Consider the following 26,917-nt stretch of genomic DNA (forward strand, 5'->3'; position numbering starts at 1 on the left):
TTCAGGGCACTTTCTAAAGGGAGGGGCTGGCAGCCAGGCTGGCACACCCACCACCATCACCCTGGTTTCTGCAGACCTGGGGAAGTGGTTGTTCACCAGAAAAGGAAGTTCTTGATGAGAAACCCAAGCGAGGCTGGAAATTCACTGGATTCCAAATGATTCTGACCTTTCATGCTCTACCAGTAATATCTGGAGATGGAAAACAAACAGGCTGCCGAGGAAAGACAATCCCCTCCCACGATTCCTCCCACAGGCTGGGCTGGCCCCGGAGCTGGGCTGGCCCCCAGAGTGGTGCCGGCAGTGAGGACAGCCCACCTCCAGCCAGGCCAGGGCCAGTGCTGGCACAGGGGCTGGCACAGGGCTGCCACCCTCTGCCATCTCCTTTTGGAATGTGCTGAACTGTCCTCCCTGGGCCCTGTCAAAGGCAAGGCAGCCAAGAACAGGCCATGCTCGTTTTCACAAAAGCCGAATGAACCCTGGGGCCCAGTGCCGGGGCTCTGGACACGGCTCCTCCATAGCTCTCCTTCCGTGCTCAGCTTCCAAGGCCTCATCTTCCCTGATGCTGGCAGTGCCTCCCCACCCCCACGCCTGGCGAAGGAGCCACAGCCCCCCAGCCCACCCGCTGGCTTCTGCGTCAGCACGTTGCCAAGGAGAACGTCAGTGTCTCTGGGCTCCCGGGTGTGAGGGCTGCAGTGAGTGCAGGGCAGCACCTCAGAGCAGGGAAGGAAGATTTTGGGGTGTCTGTGGGGCATAGCAGCGAGCCATATGCGGAGCCACGCCCCTCCGTGGCCACAGTTCCCACCCTTGTCCAAAGGAATTGGCAGACCCTTGCCCTGACTAGGGCCGAGTCCCGCAGGTGTGGCAGGCACCCCGGTGCCCCCAAGCCCAACACCCAGCTGGGGCTTCCTCGGGCAGCATGGGAGGCCTGAACACAGCCCAGCAATGCAAGGGGGTTTTTCTGGCACACCTGTCCCCTGAATGATCCTGTGGGGCAGCAGCCCCTGTTATTTTTGTCACAGATCGAGGCACTGAGGCTCAGGCACACAGCCGGCGCTGGCAGGCCCCCAGCCCTCAAGTCCACAAGGACAGCTCCTGAGAGGCCATGTGTCACAGGACCCACCATGGGCCTCCCACTTAGCCAGAGCCATGGCAGAGGCTCTGCCCCTCCTCTTTAGTATATTCACACAAGGGTCAGTCAGTAAAGACAGTCATTCTGCTGCCCTAGGAGGGAAAGGCAAAGTAGAGAAGCTGGCACCTACCAGCCCAGGCTGAGAGACCAGGCTGAGGGACCAGGCTGAGGGACAGAAACAGGTGGCTGTGACCAGCAGAGCCTGGGTCTTCACTTGGCCCCACTGGAGGCACCTGAGGGGGTAGGTGGACACTTGTGGCCCAACCTCTGCCCTTGCGGATCAGCTAATGAACTCCGCCGGCCACTTAATGGTGTGGGATCCTTCAGAAGGCAAGATTAAAAGGTCTAGTTGTAAAGCATCAAATGTTCCCATGTGGAAACCCACAGGGAGCTCACTGCCCATTTCCCGACGGAGCTGTCAGCATTCCCAGCCCTGCGGCGGGTCTGTTGCGCACCTGTGATGGACCTGCTGTGCAGGCACAAGGCTCAGGCTGGGGCCGGGTATGAGGGTGAGCACAACTCTCCCAGCAGCACAGGGAACTGGGGGACAAGGAGGAGGCAGTCACACCAGCCCAGCCACGGCTTCATTTCCACAAAGCCTCGTGCTGCCAGGGACACCTGCCCTGTCTTTCTAGAGCTGGTAGGCAGCAGTTCCCAGCGGTGTCCCCATCGTGCTTTCATCTAGGACCCACAGTAGTCACTTGGGCCCCACAGGCAGGCTGGGTCACAGCAAGGTTCACCGTGGGAGGCCTGGTGTCTCTGCCACTTATCTGAGAGACAGCTGGTCAACATGTTATCAGTGAGGGTATCCAGGGGACGGGGCACATAAGAACATGCCTTTTGTGGGGCAAGTTCTGCAGGTGGCAAGTGCTTGAGCAGCCAGCCTCCAGGCAAGTGGCCTCTGCCCAGCCTTGGATAGTGGTCCCTTGTCCTGGGGCCATTGGCTTCCTGCGGAACCCCTCCCCACTCCAAGGCAGGTCAGCAGCCCCAGCACACCACAAGGGCAGGTCCACACCCACCTGGCACAGCCTGTGCTCTGAGCAGAGGGCCTGGCACACAGTGGGTGCTCTACAGACTTTGTGGAGCAGGCGGGAGGCGGTAGACTTGGGAAGAGCTGGAGCTCCAGGGCCCTGGCTTCTGGGTGCAGAGCAGCTGGGATACTCAGCCCTTCCCAAGGAGACCCTATGGGTGCTGGTCCATAACAGGAGTGTGTGCAGTATCCTGAAGAGGGGCTGCTGAAGGCCATCCTGTGAACACAGCATGCTCCTGCCACCCTAGCGCTGTGGTTTATCATTTAGCCCAAAAAGGATGTTTGTTTTAGTGCTTTAAAAATGGAGTTTAAACATTTTGCCATAAAATGGCGTGTTGTGGGTGAAACAAGGTCTTTCCAGTAAGACAGTCGTACACCTATTGATGACAGAGCTGGTTATATTTGTCCAAGGAGGGAATTACAAATGGGCAATAGCCAGACACGAATGATACCCTCTCCCCAGCATACCAGGGCTTAGATTAAGAAGGGACCTTACATATCCTTTAGTGTTCTTAACCAGCCGACTTTGCAGAGGAGGAAACTGAGCCTCAGAGAGATTCCTTCACATACCCCAGGGCTGAGACTCTGGCTCTCAGGGAGGGTCCTGGCACTGGCCCCTGGGAATTCCAGTGGCCCCCTCTTCACCCTACTGGTCCCACATCCTGTGGGTGCTGGGGTTCTCCAGCAAGGGCCTTGGCGGTATAGACTGGGTTCCACCCTGGGAGCTGCTGTGCAGCCAGCCTCCCCTCAGGAGAGTGGAGGACAGTGACACCTGGGCTTGGGAGAGGTGAGTGGCTGTCAAGGTTGACACTCCCCTCCTCCCCTTGTCTCGTGGCCTAGTCAGTGGCAGGACCACAGGGAGCCCTAGCAGAACATGGCCTCACTCTGCCTCTTGTTCCTGACCTGGTCAAGGACATAGCTCCAAGCCAGAAGGCCTGCCGCCCTTTTCCCGACACACAAGGTCTCCCAAGCAGCTCCTTCTGATCTTGCAATGTGCCAGGGCCACATACAATTTGTCTGCAGCATCCTCAAGTTATCATGACCCTGGAACAGCAGAGCCTCCTGACCAGATCCAGAGGCAGGGCCAGGCTGGCACACTGGGCTCCCGAGGACTGGACGGCCCCCATGGCAGTGCAGCTTGAGAGGCTCCACAGGGGTGGGAGACACAGAGGACCAAGCCCACAGCAGCACCCTGATGGCACCTCGCATGGCAGGCATGGAATTGGGAGCAGGGCTCAGCTGGCCACACGATATCCCCAGTCCGCATCCCTCTCTAAGCTTGGCCTGGCTTCCTCTCTATGGCCTGTTATCCTTCCCAAGCACTGGAGCGATGGGGCCAGCCTCAAGAGGGCTCGGCACACACCTATAGCTGGGCCACCCATGGCCTAGAGGCCCCACCAACACTTGTGAACAGCCCCTGCCATCCCTTCAGCACCGGCTCCCCGCACCCAAGTTCCCTTGCCTCATTGCCCAGCACTCAGCCTTAACTGGGGCTGCGGCCACCTCAGTGGGCCTTCAGCCACTCTGAGCCTGTGGCCAGTGCTCAGTGAATGATGGGTATCTGTTTGCCTAGGGTCCCAGGCTTTATGCGTGACCCCATGGGGTACTGGCTCAAGCCCAAGATGGGAGAGGGATAAGCAGGGAGGGGTGGAGAAGGCAGCATGTCCTGGCACCTATTTGAGGCCCTTGCTAGCACTTCAGTCCTTGGGTTAGCTCCTTCCTTCCTCTGCTGCCAGGGAGCATGCAGCCACAAGGCCCCTGTCAAAAGCAGCTTCTCCTTCCCTGTCACACTAGGAGCTTCCAAGGGTGGGGCCATTTCTTAGCCCGCCTTGTGCAGTGGATCCTTGCCCTGGGTAGGTCCTTGGTCAGAGGTCAGCCGCAAGGCAGGAGGCGACAGGGCCCTGGGCTCAAGCCCTGCTGCTTGGGCTGCCCCCACACCTGCTCTACCTGCAGAGCCTTTTCCTTTGGCCCCCAACTCTTCATCATCATGAACCTGGTGGCTCTGTCATTCACTGCATCAGCCACCCCTCCATGATGGTCACCTCCTGCTGTGTCACTAGAGGCCATTCCCAGGGCACAAGCTACCACTGAACACAGCAGGGCAGCAGCCAAGACTCCAGCCCCATCACTCTGTCTCTTCCACCATGATGACGTTGCCAGGTGCCTTGGCAGAACCTCCATGGGGATGCCCATGGTGTTCTTCAGATCTCTCAGACAAGTGCTCCTGCCACAATAGGAGGTCAGCCAGCGTGGGCTCTGCTGGGGCCTCCTTTATGGGAAGGTAAGGGTCAGTCTCTTGCCCTAGTGCTGGTAAGCCTTGAGGGAGGAGGGAGGAGAGAGCAAGCGAGCTCTCTTCGGCACCGTGCCAGGCAGGGCTGCCCCCTGCAGAGGAGAGTGCTGAGACCCAGGGCTAGTGGTGGCAGAGCCTCCCTCTGTGCATGCCAGGGCAGTGAGGGGCTAGAGCTGGCTCATACTGGCTCGCAAGAGCTAATTTTTCAATTTTCAGGACGTTTGTGAGCTGTTTGACATTATATTTGTGACTTCAAATCAGCCAGGTGGGAGTAATCACACCCCAGGAATTGGCAAATGCTACAAAACAGTTCTACTCCTCCCCAGCCCCCACCTCCATGCCAGTTGTTAGACCTTTACCAGTGCACCACAGCCAGTGACTCCCAAGCGTGGCGGGGAGAGTCTGCCAGCCAGGCTCAGTCACTGGTGTGTGGCAGGATTGATCCGCTGCTGCCATCTTACTGAAGAACCCGACAGTGTCCTTGTCTCTCAGTCCCCGACTGTGCTTCCCCAGTGACTCCCAGCTCTGAGCCTGTGGCCGCATGGGTTGCGTCTGTTCGTGTTTACCCCACTGGAGAAAGGGAATTTGCCAGAGCGCCTCTTCACTTGCCTGCCTCCCTCCCGCTCTTCCTCGGCAGATTTAAGAGAATCCTACTCCACAGAGAGCAACCTTGGATTGGCTAACATGAGACCACAAGGTGGGGGCCATCTGATGTTCTCCATCTGAGAACAAGCCCTGTGGCATCCATGCAGGAAGCAGCCCTTGTTCACCCAGTATGTTTGGGCCCTGGGCCTGACAAACTCACAGTCTAGGGACAGAGGCGGTCCTATCCCTTCCTCCCTCAGGTCAGCTGGGGATGGCATCAAGCAGGCCCTGGAGGACCCGTGTAGCCAGGGCTGGCCTCAGGCTGGCTTCCCCAGTGCCTACGAATGCTGGCTGCATGCTCTCTGTGACTGGCCCTGAGCCTGCACTAGGAAACAGTTTCCTAGGTGCAGAGAAGCCAGGAGTGGGGGCCTCCTCTGTCCCAGACCAACTTTGCAGGAGAGAAGGGGGCGTAGACATTGGGAGCAGGCCTGCACAGATTGGGATGAACGTGGCAGTGGTGATCTGATCTGGACCTTGCAGAATCCAGTCAAGGCTGTGGGGGAGCAGTGGGGACAGTCAACAAAGGCAGGACTGAGGGGGCTGTCGGGGGGGCCATGGAGAGCACAGAGCTATGCACAGTGCCCTGCGGCGGGGTGACGGAGGACCAGGCGGTGTAAGGTCCAAGCTGGTAGGGCAAGGTCCCAGGCACGGTGTCCAATCCCTAGTGTGGCCTGGGGTGGGTGTCACTGCCTGAGCGCCCTGTGATGACGGAGCCAGGGTTCAGCCCCAGGACTGCGTCTTTCCTAGTTTATACACCTCCTGCTCTGCCTCGCGATCAGGCTGGATGCTCACAATGATACCCTGTCTGAACTGTTCCAAGAGCTTCAGGGCAGAGCTGCTTCCCACCCCACATCCCCTCAACCTGCATCCGCTAGGCTTGCCCAGGCCAGCGGGTAATTAATTTCCTGAGCGCATTAGCTCTGCTCGATACACACACATGAGAACAGCTCTGGGTTTTAAGACACAGATTACTATTGTTTTAAGGGATTTGTATAATCCAGTAAGTGAAAAACAATTTTCCACTATCTAGAACAGACTCCAAGGTGGAGGCTAAGAGTGCTGGGGGCCTTGCTGACTTGGGGATCCCTAGTAACCAGTGTAGATGGGGGGATCTGCCACTCAGGGGAGTCCTGTGACTGGCCCTGAACAACACAGGCAGTGAGGACAAGATGCAGCAGCAAGGCTCTGTGCTGACTGGATGCATAGCCCTCTTCACCCGAGGCCCCACTGGCTCAGTCTAGTTTCTGGAGGGATTGGAATGACAGTCAGCTAGGGGGCATGGCCCTGGGCATCTCAGGGGGGACACCCAGTGTTGGCCAGGGCAGAGTGAAAGGTGCTTCTTCTCCCTGCACGTGGCTCCCGTCTGGATAGTGGACAAGCTTAGGCCAGCCCAGGAGCCTGGCTCAGCTCACTCTAATCCCTGCTTTATCACACCTCGTGGTGGACATGTCCTCAGTGCAGGTACTTTCTCTAATTTCATTAATAATGAAACCAGAGTCGACTGGGGGCCTGGGCCTTGTGTCCTAAGGTTCCCAGCCCAGGCCGGCCAGGGCCACAGCCCCACACACCTTTTCCTGGCCTGTGGTGACCACGGGAAGAGCACAGCAGCATCCTGACCAAGGGGGCCCAGAGCCTCGAAGGCAGCTTGGCCCAGCTGGAGGAGTGACTATGGGCAAGTCCCTGCCCCACAGGGCCACCCAGCTCAAGCAGTAATGACCCAAATACGTTTTTTTAAAGGATGAATATTTTTGAAAACCATCTTTTTGGCCACAGGCAGAGGTTCCCACTGGGATCTCTCCCCACTACCCCCAGTTTCTCACGTCCCTCCCAGGAAAGAGCCTGAGCCTGCTGCAGAGGGGCTCACAAGCCCTTGAGCCTACAGGTGTGGGTCCGAGGCTGCAATGCCAGCGGCTAGGAGTGCAGAGTGCACCCACCTTGCTGAACAAAGCAAAGGCAAACCAGGCAAGGGTGTCGGCCTTGGGTTCCTTGGATGCTCTGGAGCTGAAACTAGGAGGGGTTTCTCACACTGCTTTCTTCGCATGGTGATGGCGTGCAAGCCCCTGGCCAGGCCTACGTCTGTGTTGACAGCTTCCAATCTACAACACACCTGTGTCATGCTGTTTGTTAATTTCCCTTCAGCGACTGACACTGGCTGGTGTGGAGTAGGGGTGCGGATTACTTAAAAGCAGCAAGATTTAACACAAAAACAAATAGGAGACAGTTCTTAGCTGAAACAGAAGTGGACTGGGGCTTTGGAAGAGGCCAGTCCTCCCAGTTGGGCAGGAGAGCATATGGGGTCAAGGTGAGAGCAGGTGGGACCCAGGTGCTGAGGGTGCCCACGGCCTCCCTTTCTGGGTCTGGGTGTGAAACCAGGGAGCAGGACACAGGAGCTCCAGGCCCTTTCAGAGCAAATGCTCTCACCATCTTGGAATTTTCTGTCCTGGGACTGGGAGTCTTCGAGCACTGTTAAGGCACCGCCTCCAGTCACGTGATGCCCGCCACATATCACACTTACCCTGAGGCTCTGCCTCCTCAGCAACTTTGACCAACACCTCTGGGAATAGAGAGGGTCCCATTTGGACCTAAGACCCTGCAAGTCAGTGATAGTTGAGATCTGGTGAGAGCAAAAAGCAAAACAGAGTGACATGAGGGTGAGGGGGGTGGTACCTTGGTCCTGTGCTGGAGAACAGCAGCCACCCACCTGCAGGGCTGGACAGGGGTGCCAACATCCTGGAGGCTGCACACAGACTTCTAGAAGAGCTCTGCCCAGTGGGTGAAGCCCAGCTGAGGCATGAGAAAGTGCTCTGTGTACAGCACCGTCTCCATCTCACACTGGGCCCCGGCCTGGCTGTGGCCCAGGGTAGTCATGTGGACCTGTGTCCATCTGGACTGCCCAGGTGGAGATTGGCCCAGCAGCACAGCTCCTGAGCTCCCGTCCCTCCCCTGGCTAGTGAGGAGGTAGGGCAGTTCTGGAAGTACTCTGAAGGCTTAGGCTGTAGGATAACATGTGTGTGCTGGCTGACAACAGAATAGTGGAAATGGAAGGCCCAGAGATGTGAGCAGTTGGCAGAGCCTGGTGCAGGGCGTGCTGGTGCACTGAATGCACAACCTCTAAGCCTCCCAGCCCAAAGGGGGTCCCCACCACACAGATGAGGAAACTCTGGTTTCAGGAAAAGTTGTCCCTGTGGCAAAGTCGGGGGGTGGGGGGCCTTCTGACCTGGAGGTCCCACCGCTGCCCAGGGGAATGGGCAGGGCTGGGAAGCAGCCACCCTTGCCATTACTACAGGTCACTCCACCCCCTCCACACTGCACACATGGGGAAACCAGGGAGGGCAGACAGGACTGCCCAGGCAAGGTGGCAAAGCCGAACTGCTACGGGAGGCAGGGAGCAGCACGCTCAGCTGTTTCTGGCAGGTTCAGAGCAAGGGCTTTTCAGGCCATTAGGGCCTGAGCTAGGGCTTTAGCGGCAGCCTGTTATCTTGTTTAAACAGCCCTTGCTGTTTGAAGTGCCAGGTTTGGCTGGTGCTGTTACTATGAGCACTACAATTGTCACCAGGCGTAGTTGCAGGGAGGAGGGGGCCACCGGCAAGCAGAGGCTCTGACTTCTGGACTCGGCCGGAACACACCCCTGCCTTGGCCCCCATCCCAGAGGAGCCCCATCTGTCGCTGGCCTGGGACCTACAGGCCTGAGTACTCTGTAAAATGGGCCCCTCCCAAGCTGCCGGTGCCCTCCTGAGCTGCCTGCATGGGCAGCTGAGCAGTCTTGTGCAGGTGGGCAGGAGCGGTGGCCTTTCTTATCCCCAGGGAAAAGTCGAGGGCCTCATGAAAACCCAGGGCTTGAGAGTGTCTGAGGACAGGAGTTGTGGCCACCCCAGATTGTCAATCCTTCTGTGCCACTCGAGAGTCTCCACTTCAGCCAGGCGAGTCCTGTGAACTGGGAGCCTCTGTCTGCAGATGGCAGCAGCCGGGGTGTAGGGAGCAGAAGCTGAGGCAGGAGCAGGGGTCCCAAGCAGTGTTCCAGCAAGAAGCACTGGAACCCACCGAGGGAGCGCAACAGTGGAGTCGGGTCCTAGGGCCTCTGCACACAGAACCCCAGGGGGTTGGCCACAAGGGTATGAAAATAAAACCCACAGCTTCATTCACCAGAATACAAGATCAGATATTTCCTGATTGTTTTAAAGCCGGAAGAGCACCTACTTATCAAATGCCTCTTCAGTCTGTTCTGCCAGATTGACCCATTGGCCGACGAAGCCACAGTGAGGAAGGACACAGGTCAGCTGTCACTGGAGGGCCAGCCCAGGGCAGGGCCTGCTGCGGGGGAGGGAGGCCCAGCCCGAGTCCCTTCAGAGCCTCCTATAGGTGCCCATCACCCACCCCAGCCACACCCTAGGCATCCACAGAAGCAGCGGGTCTGGGTGTGAGGCCTGTGCCCCCCGCCCTGATCCAGCCCATCTGTGGGCCAGGAGCAGGTGCATCTGTGCAGAAGGGTGGGGCCAGGGGCACACGGGTGGGGAGCAGCCAGGCAATCCCAACCCCTGCCCTTATACACAGCTGCCACACCAAACACCTGCAGCATGTGCCATCGGGCCCTGCCTGCCATCCACCGCATGCTGGGCAGAGCTGGGGAGAGCAGTCCCCAAGCAGACAGCACTGTGCTCATAGGCAGACCATGGGCAATGAGAACAGGGGCCAATGGTGCTAAAAGCTGTGCAGCAGATTAAAAGGGTTGGGGTTGTGACTAGGGCTTACTTCAAGTGAAGAAGTCTGGTAGCTGACCAGCTACACAAACCCAAAAGAGCAGTCCATGCAGGGTAGCACAGCAAAGGCCTCGAGGCGACAGAGACAGGAGCAGGAGTCAGGAGATGAGCCGGGAGGGGCCTGGATTACACAGCCTGCCATGGAAGGCACTGGAGGGTTTGCACAGGGGGCAGCCCCAGAGCAGAAGCAGGTAGATGGATCCTGAGCAGACATGACTGTGGTGGAATGGGAAGGAGATTGTCCAGGAGGTGCCCTCATGGGACAGAATTCAGCGCCATAGCCCAAAACTGGGCCCTCTGCACACGATGTCCCAGGGCCTCAGCTTCCTGCCTGGTAGGCTGTGTCATGGCCTGGGACCTTTCTCCCCAGGCAGGAGTCAGCTCCACCTGCTCTCTGGCTGACACAGCCTGGTGCTGGCCACCCCAAGTGTTAGCATCCTCTGCCTGGTGGAGAGGTGGTGTCCCTCTTTGGGGACTCAGTACTCTGAAGTCAGGGTTTTGCCGTGCTTTTCTCTGTCCTTCGAGGCAGGAGACAGGCTGTGCACACTGCAGGAGCTTAGGAATTGTCTGAGGGTGACCAGCGGGGGTCCAGAGGAAAGGTGCTAGGAAGGCATGGAGGCTTCCGGGGGAGGCTGGGCCTGAAGCTCAGCTCCATATCCGATGTGTCATCTCAGGAAAAGCAGTATCTTCATAAGGCCTGGACAGTGCCTGGGTGGGAGATAGTGAGCTCCAGCCTCCTTGGAAGACCTATTGACCACGTTTCTCTTGTGACGCACTTCACTGTCACCCAGAATAACTGCTGTTTCACCGCTACCAGGACCCGAGCCTCTGGGGTAAGGTAGAGTTCAAGGAGAAGCAAGGCAGCCCAAGTGGGCCTGGCAGCAGAGCTGAGGGCAGCCCCACCAAAGCCACGGAGCCAGCCCTGCTGGCATCCAGAGGCCAGGGTGGGCCTGCCCTCCCATGGCCCCGAGCTCTGCCCCCACCCTTTAGGATTGCACCCTGCCTTGTTAAGGGATCAGCTGCTGCTCCTCTCAGGTCTTTTTGGGCGTCCTGAATCTGAAGTGAGCCTGGGAGAAAGGGAGTCAGACAGGAGAGGGGTGGGTGCTGAGCCAAGTGAGGGGTCTCAAAACCAAGGGGACCCCAGAGCACGGGTACCCAGGGCCTACACTTGGGAGGCCTGTGGCTGGGCCAGGAGACATGAGGATGAAGCAGTGTGGAGTTGAGAGCCGTGGAGTGGCGGAGAATGGGTGCCAGGAGCTGAGGTGTTCAAGCTGGAACAGAGACCTCCATGCAGGCAGGGCCGAGCCTGTCTCCCTCAGCATCTCAGATGCTCACAGAACCATGGGGGCAGCAGGGTTCGGTGTTAAAGGCCAGGCTGGAGGAGTGGAAACAGCTGCCCCAGCCTTGGAAGCTGTGGGACTGGTGGTTGCCCTGCAAGAGAAGGCTCAGAGCACAGGCAGGCCTTCTGCTGGGAGGCAGGACTCAGCAGTTGAGCAGGCACCAGCCCCCCGCACCTCCCAGTTCCTGAGGCTGGCCATCAGCACCATGTGCCCTGTGCTGTCCCCGCAGACTGGCTCCAGGAACAGGCAGGAGCTCACTGAGTCATTAACCCACAATCCAATTCTCCAATCTGTCAAGGTAGCATTGAGGTTTGAGGGAGGAAGTGGGAAGCACGAACCAGATTGGACTGTAAGTGACCTTGGTCATCCAGCTCTGTTCCCAGACACCTCCCCATTTCCTGAGCCTAGTAGCAGTGGGAGGATGACCAGGCCTGAGGGGTGGTTCGGGCTGTCTGGTGCTTTCCTTGGGGCAAGGGTAGTGGGCCAGGCAGAGGGGCCTAGGCAAGCCAGGTAACCCCTCTGAGCACCACTTTCCACATCTAGAATGGAAATGTTTTGAGCCTCGTGAGCCGAGGAGCCTCTCATAGTCACTTCTCAGAGTTGAACAGAACTGGAGGGCATCATGGCAGCCCCCACACAAGAGGAAGTCCAGACTGACGAGGCCACAGGGTGACAAGAGCGAGCCACGTTGTGGGGCCCTCCCTCCAATGCCCCTTCAGTAACAAGGATGCCTCCCCTCCCACCAGGAGGCCCAGTCCACCCATGGTGCTCCAGCCAGGAACAGGTCACCAGAGGTCCTCCCCTCTCCCCTGCCCACTGCCCTGTCTCTCAGGGCACAGCAATCCAGGTCCTTAAAGAGGGAGAGCAGGGTACCCTCGCTCCCAGAGACCCTCTCCCACCACCTGAGCAGATGGGCAGTAGACAGTGTTTGGCTAACCAGGCTGTGTGCCCCTGTGGGCACCTGCCCCAGCTCAAGGGTCAGCAGCTTCACCTGACACTGGTCTGCTGTGGTATGAGACTCTGAGGGTGAGGGTGTCCGCCCTGGTTGTCATGGAAGCAGCAGTGCGTCTGCAGAGAGTTCATGCCAAGCTCAGCAGAGGGAGGAAGCAGCTGGCCTGGGAGGCAGCTGTTGTCATTGACTCCTGAGAGCTCAGTGTTGGGAAGGACCCAAGGGCCCACCACACTCTGAGGCTGGCGAGCCCACAGGTCAACTCAGGCCTCCCTGCCCACCATCTTTCTTTGGGCAGCTGCACCATGTTGTCTGTCCTCTTGTCCACTTGGGGTCAGCGATGATTCCATCTAGGTGCTGGGTGAACCAAGCACAGGGGCGCTGCCTCAGAGCCACTTCGAATGAGGGGGCAGGATAGCACTGGGATTCCAGCAGGCGATCATCAGTCGCTGGGGGGCCTGCGCGCCTTCCCTATGAGCGTGAGCAGGAATGACTCATGCCTCCTCCACCTGCTCTCACACTGAGCCTCTGCCGGGGAGTGGCCTCCCTGTCTGCCTGGTTTTTGTCTGTCTGCCCCTCTGTCTCCCAGTCCCATTACCTGTCATGCATCCTAAGCTCCTGAGGACAGGGAAGGTGGAGAGTGGCAGAGCCAGAGAGGCTATCCTGTGATGTGGCTGGCTGTGTACCAAGCAGGGGGTGCGGCCACAAATCTCCAAGCCCAGGCCAGGGGACAGAGGCAAGTGCACTGGACTCGGTTCCGCCTAGCGGCAAAGAGGCCCAGAAAAGTTTCAAATGCTTGGGACAGGGCCCTGTCCGCATGTGATGTGTTGGGGCCTCTGGAAACAGAGATGCCAAGACAGGCTTCTCTAAGGTCAGTGGTGATGCCAGTGAGGTGAGGCTCAGGCCAGTGCCAGCTGCACCAGAGATACCAAAGCACTCCAGGGTCCCCCAAGGTCACTTTAGTAGAACCAAGTGACCATCTTGGACAAACAGCTTATTTTACTGAGGAAGGAGCTGCGGCCCAGAGCAGAAGTGACATGCCCAGGGTCTCACTGCAGTTTGGTGGGAGAATTAGGTTCCAGAACACAAGACAGCCAGTACCTCCCAGGCCCCTTCCTCAGGGAGCCAGCAGGGCTGTGGGCAAGCAGCCAGGCTCCACAGGGCAAGCCCCTTTGGACTTAACCCTGTTTGTGACAACCCTGTTCCCTGACAGTCCTCAGATCCCGGTGGCAGCGGGCAGTGGGCTGTCTGAAACCAAGGTGCTCCTTATTTCCAAACCAGAGGCGTCTGATCACAGAGCATGTCACTAGGAGCATGTTCTGAGAAGCCAGGGAGCTTGGTGCCCAGGTTCCCATACTTAGACCAGTCTTCTGTCCCTTGCAGCCTTAGTCTCATCCACAGCAAAACTGGAGCCTTGGGGGTAACCAGGAAAGGACAGGCACTGCCTCTGGCATTCATGCAGGGACCAGGAGGGCCAGAACACAGGCACCCTCAGCCTCCTGTCTTCACCCCGCAGCCCAAAGGAGGGCTGCCTGACCCCCAGGCGTCACTTCTCTCCCAGCAGCAAGAAAGAGGCTCCCAGCTGCATTTTTGGCTTCTGAGGGGCCCTTCTGCTTCCCCAGCTGCCACAGCCCCAGGCCCTGCCTGGGGGTCTCTAGAGGAAGCAGAAGAGGCATCCTTCGGCCCCGCCCCAAGCACACCAGGCTGTAGGGCCCAGTGCTCACCAGGCCGTTTGCTCTTTGCCTCCCAAGACCGTGGGAGGTCCAGGGACCTGGTCACTGGCAATGCCTTCCACCAAGTATGTGGTTGAAGAGGTGCGGGGAGCATGCCAGGGTGCAGCCAGGAGGCCAGATGACCACAACCATGGGTACGACAGCCCTGGGCACAGCAGGTCTGTGGCCAGGGCAGGAGGGCGAGATGGACACTTAGCAGGAGGCTGGGCTAAGCTTCTGGTGGAGTCAGGGTGGCACTGTGGCAGGGAGACCCCCTTCTCCAGCAAGGACAGGGCCACATCCTGAGAAAGGGAGCATCGGACAAACACCAGCGGGGTGGGAATGGCAAGTGCTCAAGGTGAGCACAGTGCAGCTGCGACCTGCAGACTGGCTGCAGTGGGGGACCTGGCCAGGAGAGTCCGGAGACAGACACCAAGGTCAGATCCTGAAGCACAGAAGACCCTCAGTGGGGATAGGGACCTGACTGCAGGGAGCAAGGTGGCCAGTGTAGACCCATCAGGAAGGCAGGGGCCTGGTCTGGGGACCCCACAGCTCCAGCTGGGCAGAGCTACCCCGTGCTGTGCTGTGCCATGGAACACCAGCCAAGAGACCAGGAGCAGGGAGCATTCTGATAGGAACATCCAGCTTTCAGGTCTGATGTGGCCCATTTTACCAGAAGAAGGGGTCCTGCTGTGAGCATAGCAGCCCCCTCTGCCTGGAACCTCACAGGGCTCACCTCCAGGCTAGCACCCTGGCCCTGCGGCTGACCCTGGCCAAGAAGACACATGTTAGACAGCTGCCTGGACTTGGTGCCTGCTGTGGCTGCAACTCCCCTGGGAAGACAGCTGAGTGTTCTAACGTTGGCTAAACTGCATCTTTACAACAGCTGGGGCCCCAGCGCCACCTGGCCCTGTGCCCAGGCAAGGCCCTGCTGGTCCCAGCATCCTTCTTTCCCACAGATCTTACCCCAGCTCCCGCCCCAGCACTCTGGCCAGCACCGCCTCCCTGTGTCATAGTCCCATCAACCCCTCACACACTGGCTCCCAGCTGCTGCCACCACCTTGAGCTGTCTCCGATAGCCTCCTGCCCATACCCCTTTGGCCTGAGGGTAGATGTAGGCCAAGAGCTTGCACCTACAAGCTTCCCCAAAAGGGAAATGAACTCAGGAATTCGTGATGAGGATTCCAGGACTGGCTGGGGAAGCACGGGGTTGCAAGCGAATAAGCTATTTGCTTAGCGACTGATACCATCCTTGGAGTGGATTTCCCCTGGTGCCTTCCCTGTTCCACAGCTGCAGATGCATCTAGCACAGGGGGCCAACACCACAGGTCCCTCCACTTAGTACACCTGCCAGGACCTCGGCGCATGATTGGATAGAGAAGTCTGGGAATGCCTGTGTCCCAGACCCCCTCGGCAGCACTCAGGATGGCCCGGGCAGGTTGCAGAGGCTCCTGCCCACCAGGCCTATCACACAGAGCTCTGGGAAATGGAGATGGGCAGTCAGTGCTAGCCAAGGGCAGGCACCAGCTACCGATGGAGGCATGTTGGTCACTGTGTCAGCAGTGCCCCATGTCCCTCCAGCCACACCCTGCCCAGCAGACAGGCAGCCCCAGCAAGGTGTCCCCAAGCTTCCACCACAAAGGGAGGCCCAGAGGGGTCAGAGGCTTGGCCGGTACTTTATGAAAGGTGACAGCATGAAGCTCATCTCCGTATGAAACCTCTGCCTCAGCCCCTCAGTCAGGGCACTGCCCTCAGAGCCTGGTACTTGGTGGCCCTGCTCAGGCCTGGTGGCTCAGCTGCAGGCTGGGTGGCCGCAGGGCTGGCCTGTCCGTGGTGAATGGAGTGCATTCATGTCCACAACCCAGCCCCACAGCTCTGCTCTCAGCATGAAAAGCTGAATTCACAGTTCGGATGAACACTCCCAGCTTTTCTACAGTGGGCTGACTTGAGCTTCTCAGTCTGTAACAGAACTGAGAACTTGTTCTACAGATGAGGAAACTGAGGCCCAGGGTGGGACAGACCAGCCCCGGCCCCACCCTTCCCAGCAATGCGGCTGCATCTCTGTGCCTCTGCTGGCCCCTCCTGCAATGCCGTCCCTTCCCCTCAACCCCCAGAGGTCCAGTCAAAACGTCCTGCTCCTGTATCACCCCTCGCCCCCTGCATTCCTGTGGTGTGTCACCTGTCAAGAGTTATAGCTGGCCAGCACTATCTGCAGCAGTGCCAGCTGCACACAGTCACTTGTGCCTGGGCGTGGGGACTAAGCTGTCCATGTGTATCCCACTTCAGCCCTCAGCCCCCTCACGAGGGAAGTATGCTTACATATTCTGTGTGTGTGTGGTTATTTTTTTGGAGGGGGGACAGGTTCAGAACAGCTGGCAGCTGGCAGAGCAGGGGGTTGGGCCTGCATTGGCCACTCCGCAGCTGCCACACTAGCTCCAGCATTTCCTCCTGCCTGTCCTCACCCACCTTGTTGAGAGCAAGGCTGTCTGCTTCCCTCCATCCCTCACGCAAGAGCACCTGGAGAGCCTCTGCCCAGGGAGGCGAGGAAGGGGAGAGGGCGGTGGGGACTGCCATGAAGGCATCTCAGAAGCTGGCAGGGCTGGGGGTTCCAGGTCATCTGTGTCCCAGGGATGATGCTGGTTCCAGGAAGAGCTGAAACCTTAATGTCACCTGCATTTTATGTGAGGTTTGAGGCCCCTAGTTGGGCCAGCTGGCCTTGCTCTGTGCTGTGGCCACAGCAAACTGCATGGGGTCTTGTGGAGTAAGGGACCTGGTGGAGAGTGAGTGGACAGGGAGACCAGATGGGTCAGTACAGAGCCTTCCCCAGCCATGTGGCCATGTCACACTGGCACCACCCACCTATTCCCCAACACAGCACAGTCCGGGGGTCCTCACCTGGCTGAGGTATGTGACAAGGCTCTGAGCTGATGGTGTATGTTCAGCCTGAGTAGGTGTTTGCATGTGGCTGCCCCCAAACCAGTGTGATTTGGGGCTGCGTGGATCCAGAGTAGGGAGGTGACAGTCCCACCATCTCTGGGGTGTGTGCAAGGGTCAGGGTTTGAGAAGGGGTTGGACAAGACCAGTGTCCCTGAGGACTGCCTACCTGCTGGGAGCTGACATGGGAATCTGGGAGTGTGTCTGGCCTCCTGGAGGGGGTCTTAGGTTGCCCAGAGGGGAGCAAGAAGGAGGCCCAGAACATACCCCTTCCTAGAACAGGAAGGTGGGGTTACCCTGCAGGGTGGCCTCCTGCACCTCAGTGACGCCTCGGTGACCCCTAAGGCAGAAGATGCGTGAAGCAGGCATGAGGCCCTGAACACTGCTGGCCACCCCTGCAAATGGAGGGGCCCCACCTGAAGTTGGGGGCCAGGGCTCATGTTTGAGCCATTTTGACTGGGTCTTTTTCAGTTTATTTTCTAAACCTCAGTTTACTTGAAGCACAGTACATGATTGCTCACTTCAGGAAATTCTGTTCAAGTTTTCATAGCAGAGTTACTCATTTCTTCATCTGTGCAAGGGGAGGGTGGTGGTCATCATCACCACCCTGATCCCCCTGCCCCCTGGGCCGTGTGTGAAGATGACAAGGCAGTGCGGTTGGCTGAGGGCCTGGGCCAGGCCAAGCATACCAGGAAGGTGCCGCGCGTGTGCCAGATGGGCCCCGAGGCCACTGGGGTCCCACAGCAGACAACAAAACAGTCAAACACGTGCCAGCCTCTGTCATGTGCTCACCATGTGCCCAGAACCGTGTCTGTGTGTGCGTTTGCCTGGGTAAGCCTTGTTTTGTGAAGCTGCCATGACCTCCGTCTCCTCACTGAGGGGCACAGGGCAACAGGCTGCCAGCTGAGGGGCTGAGGGGCCTTCTGGGGGCCACTGGCCTGCTCGAGGCACAGTGAGTTGTGGGAACGAGGAGTAACTTGGAGGTGGGACTGGGGGTGCAGAGGGAGAAAGACTACCTGGGTCATGAAGGGCTGGCCTGTCTGCCTGAGGGGTCCAGAAGTGCAGTGAGGGGATGACGTGGCTACGGGCCTGTGACAGGGCACCTGAGGACATTTGCAGTGCAGGAGGGAGAGCGCTTCATTGCAGGCCAGTGTCCCTCCCACCCGCCCCAGTCCCTGGTCCCCAGGTGGTCACTGAGCTACCACGTGCAGGACCATGGTCTTAGCAGGACACCTGTGGTGGCCTGTGAGGCAGGGACAGGAAGGATACCCCATTCCGGGCTCCTCAGGGAGCTGCAACCACAGCGCAGCATGGGCTGCAGTACTCAGCACTGTAGATGTCTGTCAAGGCGGGGTGTAATGGACTTGGGGGGGTCAGAACGTGTGAGGCCCTGGACGAGCCTCTCACCTCTCCACCCCCAGCCCAGGCACTTGTCCCACACAGCTGCCTTGGATGTCATTAGCTGGAAAGCCGTGAGTGCCTGATGGGGAAGGGGTGGGGTGTGGGGAGGTGTTTAGGCTGTGACAAAGGGATGCTAACTCCAAAAACAGGCCCCCCAGCCCAGAGGCCTCTTAAAATGCAAATATGCCACACCTGGGAGGGGGACAGGCCCCTGGCTGAGACGAGGAAGCCTGGAGGATGCCTCTGTTCCCTCTCCCACCGCAGGCCCATGAGCTCTCAGACCAGCAGGAGGCTGATGCTGGAATATGGACGCACCTGCTGGGGGATCTGTGCGCCTCAGCTCCAAAGTACAGGAGCCAGACTCCAGTGTCCATGTCAGGTCCCATCCAGCTGGGATGCAGGAAGCCAAAGGCAGCCCTCCCATGACCCAGCACTGAGGGCCTGACCTGTTACCCAAGAACGTTGGTAATGGAAGAGCCTGGTACTTGGGGCTGTTCTGTGCCCCACAAACAGAGGGACCGACTGCAAGGAGACTGGCCTGATGGGGAATGAGAGAGGGGCCGAGCCAGAGGTGCCGACACGGTATGTTTTAAGTAAGGTCCACATGGCTGCAGGCGGGATGGAAACACATCCACCATTCATCACATCGGCTATTGCATCTCCGGGCTAAGAGGCCACAGGAGCCTCCCAAAGAGCCAGGCTGACCTAGGCCCTGTGGCCAGCAAAGAAGTATTGCTGGCTGAATCCCCATCTGCCGTGTCGAGACCTCTCCCACTCCGTCCCACTGAGCTGGCCCTGCATTTGGGTAGCCTTCCCTCAGCTGCCTCATGCTGGGACAGAGGGAGACAGGTCTTCCGATGAGACCTCGCAGGTGAGAGGACATCCCAGTGCCAAGGCGAATCACAGTGGGTGTGGCGTGGAGAGGGCCCACTGGGGTACCAGTGGTAGCCACAGGGCAAGGCCCAGCAGCTCTGGGTTCCTCCCATGTCAGCACCTTTGTGCCTTCTCACAACATTCCCAGCATTGTACAGATGAGGAAACTGAGGCCCAGAGAAAGGAAATGACTTGTCCAAGGTGCAGCACACACCGGCAGTGAGTAAACCCCAAACCCCGTGTTCATGGCCAGGGGCATCTGCCCCTTTGTGTCACCAGGAGAACCTTGGTGGAGAATCACGAGTGAGAGGCCTCACCACCCCCACAACTAATCAGGCGCAGGCTCCTCTCCACTCCCCACCTTGCCCCGGCCGCTGACCTGGGAATGTCCTTCCAGGTGCTGGACCTGGTCTGGCCAGCAGCCTGGCAGCCACGTTCAGGGTAAATACCCCAGACCCACAGGCCAGCAAGCTGGAAGCCCCTTAGGGATGTGCTGTCAGCTCCCCTGCTGTAGTGAGAAAGCCACGGCCTGGGGCAGAGTCCCTTCCACAATGGCAAGTCTATTTGGACCTGTCTGAGCAGGAGCTCTCTTCTCACAAATGGCCAGGAAATGACTTCCACACCACCCCAGGGACTGCATCCAGCTGCCTGGTGGCTGACAGGCCTGGTTACAAATCACCTCACCATTCCCCGACGCCAAGCAGTGAGATTCCCACCATTGCACAAGCTTCTCACGGGAACTGTCTGATCCGTGTTATTTATATAAATAAATGTGCAGACAAACCCCAGCCTCCTAGAAGGTGCCATCTTGCTGGTAAGCAGGCCCTGGAGAGAGCGGGATGGGCACTGTAACCCTGGGCTGGCGTCACAGCAGTGAATGGTGGTGTGTTTCTGCCTCCCTCTCCCCGGCCCCACCCCCCACGGCTGCCTTGGCAGCCATAGAGGTGAAGGCAAGGAGGGCTTCTCGCCAGAAGAGGACACTGTGGCAGTTGGAAAATAACAGGCTGTCAACTGCACCCTGGCGAGTCAGCCCCTCTTGAGGCCTTGGGCCCCATACGTAAAGTGGGGAGCCCTCCCCCTTGCCATGGGGTCATGGTTGGCAGAGGCAGCTCCTCTGAATCCAGGGTCAGGCTGATGGAGGAAGTCACTGCAGGACAAGGGGGTGATGCACTACTGTGGGGCAGGGCCACATGACTCCAAAGCTGCATCCAGCTCTGCCCCAGTGGCCCAGGATCCACAGGTGGGCTGTACCAGGACAATGTTTAACCCTGCCAGGCTAGGGAGGGCAAAACCCCATGCAGGCCAGGAGAGGCCAGGAAGGAGAACAGAGCCACATCCACCAAGGGCAGGAGGACCCAGGGGAGCCCACAAAGGTCAGATGGGTGCAGGAGGCACAGCCAGTCATGTTTTGCAGGGTGAGCAGAATATGGACAGGTCAGAGGGCTGTGAGGCCAGGCCCTGGAGGCCAGCAGGAGGCATGCCGGGGCTTCATGCCTCCCATATGCATGCTTGAGTCACAGTTTCCAGAGCTACAGCCTCAAATAGACGGCTCTGTTTTCAGTGGTGGTGATTTGAGTGTCAGGATGCCACTTTGCCCGCTGTGACACAGGCTCCCGAGGTCACCAGGCAAGCACCGGGGGCCAGGCTGGGCACTAGGTCAGAGGACAAGACTGGGCTCCTGGCCTGGCACCACCTTTCCCCACTGCCTCCTCTGCAGTTGATCTTTCAGACCCAAATATGAGGCTCTTCTCTGGGTTTGGCCTCCTCTCATCAACTTCAGCTGGTCAGGGTCCTGACTTTGTAGCCATCTGTGGTTCTTCAGCCTCTTGTCCCCCATCTCTGAGAGCTGCAGGCCTCTGGTCTAGGGACAAACCCACGATACAGCTCCTGCCTCACTTGTTGGTCCATCAGCACCACACTGCCAGCACCACACTGTCCCATGCTGGTCCCTCTGACCTTCTTTATAGCCTTCCTGTTCTATAAAGATTCCAGGATGGGCACCCACCCATCTCCTAAGCTTCACCTCCTAGTAGGGTGGAGCCCATGTGCAGAGAAGGCTCAGCCTGCATCAGGGACGCTGGGACGGAGTGAGGTGGCAAGCTCAGGTGCTTCCCACGCTCTGAAGCTTCCTGTCTGAGCCCGGAAGTGAGGCATGTGTTTGGTGCCGACTGCAGGCTTTCCTGACTCCTGCCAGACAGGGCCCAGCCAAGAAACGAGACCAGGAAACCAGGCGTCTACACAGAGATTTTGTTATTATTTGAGGCCCATCATCTCCTGGGTGCCCACTAAATATTAGTGTGGTTCCCATGGTTTGTCTCAAGGAACAGAGGAAACCAGGAAGCCTGAGCCTGAAATGCCTGCAAAGCAAGGGGAGCCCTGGGCATGAGCAGGGGCCTGAGCTGAGGGAAGGGCCCACACTCAGGAGATGTCTGTCCTGATGAGGCTGCCACAGTGGCGGAATCCTGATGACAGTGTACTGTGAGGCACCGTACCCACCTCCAGCTGCCTTGTGAGATAAGTACCTGAGTTTCCATTGACCTCTAAGTCGGGAACGGGAGGCTCAAAGAGGTGTCCAGGGTCCCCAAGCTCCACTGAGAGGCATCAGCAGGGAAGCAGTTTATACACCGTGGAAGGGGCTCCTAGTGCATTGGGACAGCTTGACTCACCCCAGGACTCATGGGGGCCACAGTCAGGAGTGTTTCATGGAGTCGGGCAAGAAGAGTGGCTGGCTTGGCCTTGGAGATAGGGGGTCCATGTGGTCTATCGGCCCCTCCCACTGCTGCCAGCTGAGCTCTCCCCACACACAGGTGCCCTGCAGAGGACCAGTCTGGTTTAGATCTGAGACTTCAGATGGCCAGTACACGTGAACTGTTTCCGCGTCAGTGAGGTGGCCCTCCTGCTCCTCCTCTTACCTAAATTCCACTGCCTGCCCAGGAGGTGATGGGCTAAGCTGGGTATTAAAACCATCTCAACTGTCGTCCCCAAGTGACCCATCAGGGCTCAGAGAGGCAGACCCAGGCCTAGCACCCACTCTGTGCTTTTCCCCTCACCCTTGAACCCCCAGGTCCATACCCTGCTGGTGGCCAGATCATGCCCTTCCCAACCCCAGAGAAAGCCCCCTACCCCAAAAGGACCCTGCCATCCCTGTCTGGCTCTATTCCTGCAGCCCCAGGACTCCCACCTCAAGCTCCATCACCTGGCATGAGAGCTGATGTGGACTCAGGGCGTGCTCAGCAAGTGTTTGCTCAGTAAATTAATAATACGTGCTAATGGTCATATCTGTTATTTAACTGATGCAAAATTTGGGGTCAGAAGCATAGCCCCCAATTACAGCATCATTTCTATGAGAAATGACAGCTCCGTTACCACAGTCCTCTATGATGTGGCTTCCAGGAATCCATTAGAGCTAATTACTCCCTCAGCAGAATGTGACATTCCTAGACCACCACTTATCTCACATTTGGGAACGTGCAGCCAGGTTCACTGCAGAGGCGCTGGCTCCTCTCTGCTCTGCTGGGGATGAGATCTTGTGTGTTGCTTGTCTCTGCAGAAAGGACAGCACCCCCCATCCCCAGACCTGAGGCTGCTTATTCTTCAGGACTCCTGTTATTCCAAAGCTCATTCTAAAGAAAGAGCAAGATTGGTTTGGAAAAACAGTCTTCCAGGTGGAGTGCAGGGTTCCAGGGTAATGACAGGTACCTCTGGGTATCCTTCCTTTCTCTGCACAGATGCTGCCAGAGCTGTTCCTCAGAGAACTCAGGGGCTCTGGAGGGCAGGGTTTCTATGCAGCATCCTCCTGGGCACCCCTGCCCTCGGGCAGCCTCCTTTGGGTCCACCCTGCAGGAGCAGCACGCCAGAGCACCTGGTTGTGGGGCTTGGAGCACATATTTTGCCTCTATGAGCCTCAGTTTCTTCATCTGTAAAACAGGAGTGGGCAAATGTGAGAACAGGCCGGCAGCTCATGTCCAGCTGTGGTTACCAGCGTCGTTGTCACTGCAGTCACTGGTGATGCTGTTGCTTCGTGCCTGAGTCATCGCCACCAGCTGCAGTTACCACTTGCATTACCATGGTCACTGGTGATGTAGTCTAGTCAGAAAAGTTCCTTTTTTTTTTTAATTTTTTTTTTTATTTTTGAGACAGAGTCTCACTGTGTCGCCCAGACTGGAGTGCAGTGGCGTGATCTCGGCTCACTGCAACCTCCACCTCCCAGGTTCAAGTGATTCTCCTGCCCCAGCCTCCCACGGAGCTGGGATTACAGGTGCCTGCCACCATGCCCAGCTAATTTTTTTTGTTGTTGTTGTATTTTTAGTAGAGATGAGGTTTCACTATGTTGGCCAGGCCGGTCTTGAACTCCTGACCTCGTGATCCACCTGCCTCAGCCTCCTAAAGTGCTGGGATTACAGGCATGAGCCACGGCGCCCGGCCAGAAAAGTTCTTAAATCCAAAGCATCAGATCTAAGCCAGACTGGTTCCAGATTTTTGATATTTTGCTCATTGAGTTTATCTTAGAAGCAAGGGTAGCTTTTGCCAGCAGCAATTCCAGGTAGTTACTCCTTTTATTTTATTTTATTTTTTTAGAAGTTAGAATGTATTCATTTTGCAGGAAAGTGGTGAACTGGGGAGTCAGACAAGAGCATCATGCTTCTTAAAAGCCCAGAGCCCTGACTATAACACATGGAAGGTTCTCAGAAGAGAATTGAGGAGCGGACAGGTGCCACACTCCGTTGTGGTCGCTGCCACTTCCTGGCCACCACACTCCTGTCCTCTGCATATACTGAGAGCTCTGCCCAGGATGCCAGGGTCCTGCCTGGGCAGAGAGGCCGTGCCAGATGCCCCACAGCAGCTGGTGGGAGTGCCCACAGCTGGAGGGCAGGAGAGGAGCCTGGCCCCTGGCTGATGTTTCCTTCCCAGCTCTCGAGAACTGGAGACTTTGGTTACAGAAGTGAAGGCTGCTCCCTCACAGACTTCCTAGTGTCCGATGGTACCACACAGAAGGATCGGTGTTTTGAAGGACTGGGCCAGAACCCAGATAGGGCACAAGGCTGCCAGCGCCTGCATGGGGGGAGCTGTGATGTGACGGGGGCTCCTGTAGAAGATGGCCTTCCTTGTACAGGTGTGGGGCAGCCCGTGGATGGGCAGTGGGAAGACTGGGGGGTCCTCGGATCTGGAGGTGTCCAGCGGCTTAGGAGGCTGTGCTTGGCACAGCTGTAGCCCCAAAGCTATATGTTGAGATCACTGGCACCCAGAGGAGAGACCCAAAAGGGTCAAGAGAACATCTTCCAAGCACTTGCCACAGGCAAGGAGGGTGGTGCTGGCTATTTCCGTGGGAGGTGGGTGAAGACATTTAACCTGGGCTTCCCCAGCAGAAGGAGGTGCTGTTGCAGGGACCAGCCTTGGGCTGGAGACCCTAGCAAGGGCTTCCTCCAGCAGGGCTGCAGGTCTAGGGTCTGTCTCTGCCTGCTGCGGACCTGATTAACGCCAGTACTTTCCTTTCCCCAGAGTCGGATGGCAGAGAGCTTGCGCCTCTTTGACTCCATCTGCAACAACAACTGGTTCATCAACACTTCACTCATCCTCTTCCTGAACAAGAAGGACCTGCTGGCAGAGAAGATCCGCCGCATCCCGCTCACCATCTGCTTCCCCGAGTACAAGGGCCAGAACACGTATGAGGAGGCTGCCGTCTACATCCAGCGGCAGTTCGAAGACCTGAACCGCAACAAGGAGACCAAGGAGATCTACTCCCACTTCACCTGCGCCACCGACACCAGTAACATCCAGTTTGTCTTTGACGCAGTGACAGACGTCATCATACAGAACAATCTCAAGTACATTGGCCTTTGCTGAGGAGCCGGGCCCGGGCCCGCCTGCCTATGGTGAAACCCACGGGGTGTCATGCCCCAACGCGTGCTAGAGAGGCCCAATCCAAGGGCAGAAAACAGGGGGCCTGAAGAATGTCCCCCACCCCTTGGCCTCTTCCTCCTTGGCCCCACATTTCTGCAAACATAAATATTTATGGATAGATTGCTAGGTAGATAGACACACACACATGCACACACACACATCTGGAGATGGCAAAATCCTCTAAAATGTCGAGGTCTCTTGAAGACTTGAGAAGCTGTCACAAGGTCACTACAAGCCCATCCTGCCCCTTCACTTTGCCTTCCTGAGTTGGCCCCACTCCACTTAGGGGTCTGCATTGGATTGTTAGGGATGGGCAGCAGGGCTGAGGTGAGGTAGGCCAACTGCACCCCTGTCGCCTGGAGGAGGGCCAGCTCACTGCCCGAGCTCTGGCCTAGGGACCTTGCCACTGACCAAGAGGGAGGACCAGTGCAGGGTCTGTGCACCTTCCCTGCTGGCCTGCACACAGCTGCTCAGCACCACTTTCATTCTGGACCCGGGACCTTAGGGAGCCGGGTGACAGCACTAACCAGACCTCCAGCCACTCACAGCTCTTTTTAAAAAACAGCTTCAAAATATGCAGCAAAAACCAATACAACAAAACGAGTGGCACGATTTATTTCAAACTAGGCCAGCTGGGATTCCAGCTTTTCTTCTACTAGTCTGATGTTTTATAAATCAAAACCTAGTTTTCCTTCTCTGACATTCTTTTTTGTTTTTTGTTTTTTTTTTGGCCAAATCTCGTGGTGTTTCGCAGAAAAAAAAAATCCAGAAAATTTCAAATGCGGTTGAGTATTCTTTTTTAAATGCAGATTTTCAAAACATATTTTTTTTCAGGTGGTCTTTTTTGTGTCTGGCTTGCTGAGTGTAAAAGTTGTTATCTGGACGATTCTGTCTCTCTGCTCCAAAGAAATTTTGGAGTGAGTGGCAGTCCTGCGCCAGCCTCGCGGGACACGTGTTGTACATAAGCCTCTGCAGTGTCCTCTTGTTAATGGTGGGGTTTTCTGCTTTGTTTTTATTTAAGACAATAAACACGACGTATTTAAAGAAGGTTCTTTCACCTGGGAGCAAATGAACAATAGCTAAGTGTCTTGGTATTTAAAGAGTAAATTATTTGTGGCTTTGCTGAGTGAAGGAAGGGGAGCAAGGGGTGGCGCCCCTGGTCCCGGCATGCCCCGCGCCTGAGACTGGCTGGAAATGCTCTGACTCCTGTGAAGGCACAGCCAGCGTTGTGGCCTGAGGGAGGCCCTGCTGGGACCCTGATCTGGGCCTTCCTGTCCCAGGGCCTATGGGCAACTGCGTTGAAAGGACGTTCGCCAAGGGCCATGTGTAAATACGAACTGCGCCACAGAGAGGAGAGGCACTGCCGGAGCCCTTGCCAGATCTCCCTCCCTCTCTCCGTGCAGCAGCTGTGTGTCCGAGGTCAGTGTGCAGAATCACAGCCAAGGACGTGAAGAGATGTACGGGGGAAAGAGAAGCTGGTGATTGGATGAAAGTCAAAGGTTGTCTACTTTAAGAAAATAAAATACCCTGAATGGAGCCCAGCATTGTCCGTGTGTGCTGTGTATGTAGCTGACCTGTGGCTGGACTTGATGCCATCTGGGAGGTTAGCCGGAGACACCTCCATTCTGAGGTCCCATATTCCAAACCCCACCCCTATACCTCCACACATTTAGGTAGAGTCATTTTGCGATGAACATCAAGAATAAACATCACGAGAGGAAAGAAACTGCAAAGAGGGGAAACCTGCCAGGTCCATGCAGTCCTGGTGTGGAGGTTTGGGGGTGATGATGACTCCTGCCCCTCCCGCTGCCCCCAAGACCCCACCCAACACTGACCCAGGCTGTGCCATACCCTGGACCCCTCTCACCATGTGGACACCTCGGCCAAGGTCAGAGGCCTCCTGCAGAGTGGAAGAGGTGCCCTGAGGGCCTGGAGGGTGACTGTGCCCCCAGTAGT

The 26,917-nt window shown here is 57.4% G+C and overlaps 2 protein-coding genes across 3 annotated transcripts in view; one reads left to right on the forward strand and one right to left on the reverse strand.

Annotated features, from left to right (window-relative positions):
• The window catches only part of GNAZ (G protein subunit alpha z), a 54,364-nt gene extending 27,867 nt beyond the window's left edge, over positions 1–26,497 (forward strand). The window contains exon 3 of the mRNA XM_032139423.2: positions 24,560–26,497. Within this exon, the coding sequence (XP_031995314.1) occupies positions 24,560–24,904 (345 nt within the window). The 3' untranslated portion in view covers positions 24,905–26,497. The remainder of the gene's footprint in view (positions 1–24,559) is intronic.
• The window catches only part of RSPH14 (radial spoke head 14 homolog), an 86,987-nt gene that overhangs the window by 38,796 nt on the left and 21,274 nt on the right, over positions 1–26,917 (reverse strand). The gene's annotated exons all lie outside the window — the stretch shown is intronic.

The sequence above is a fragment of the Hylobates moloch genome, unplaced genomic scaffold (genome assembly GCF_009828535.3).
Source record: "Hylobates moloch isolate HMO894 unplaced genomic scaffold, HMol_V3 SCAFFOLD_19, whole genome shotgun sequence".
NCBI classification, from domain to species: Eukaryota; Metazoa; Chordata; class Mammalia; order Primates; family Hylobatidae; genus Hylobates; species Hylobates moloch.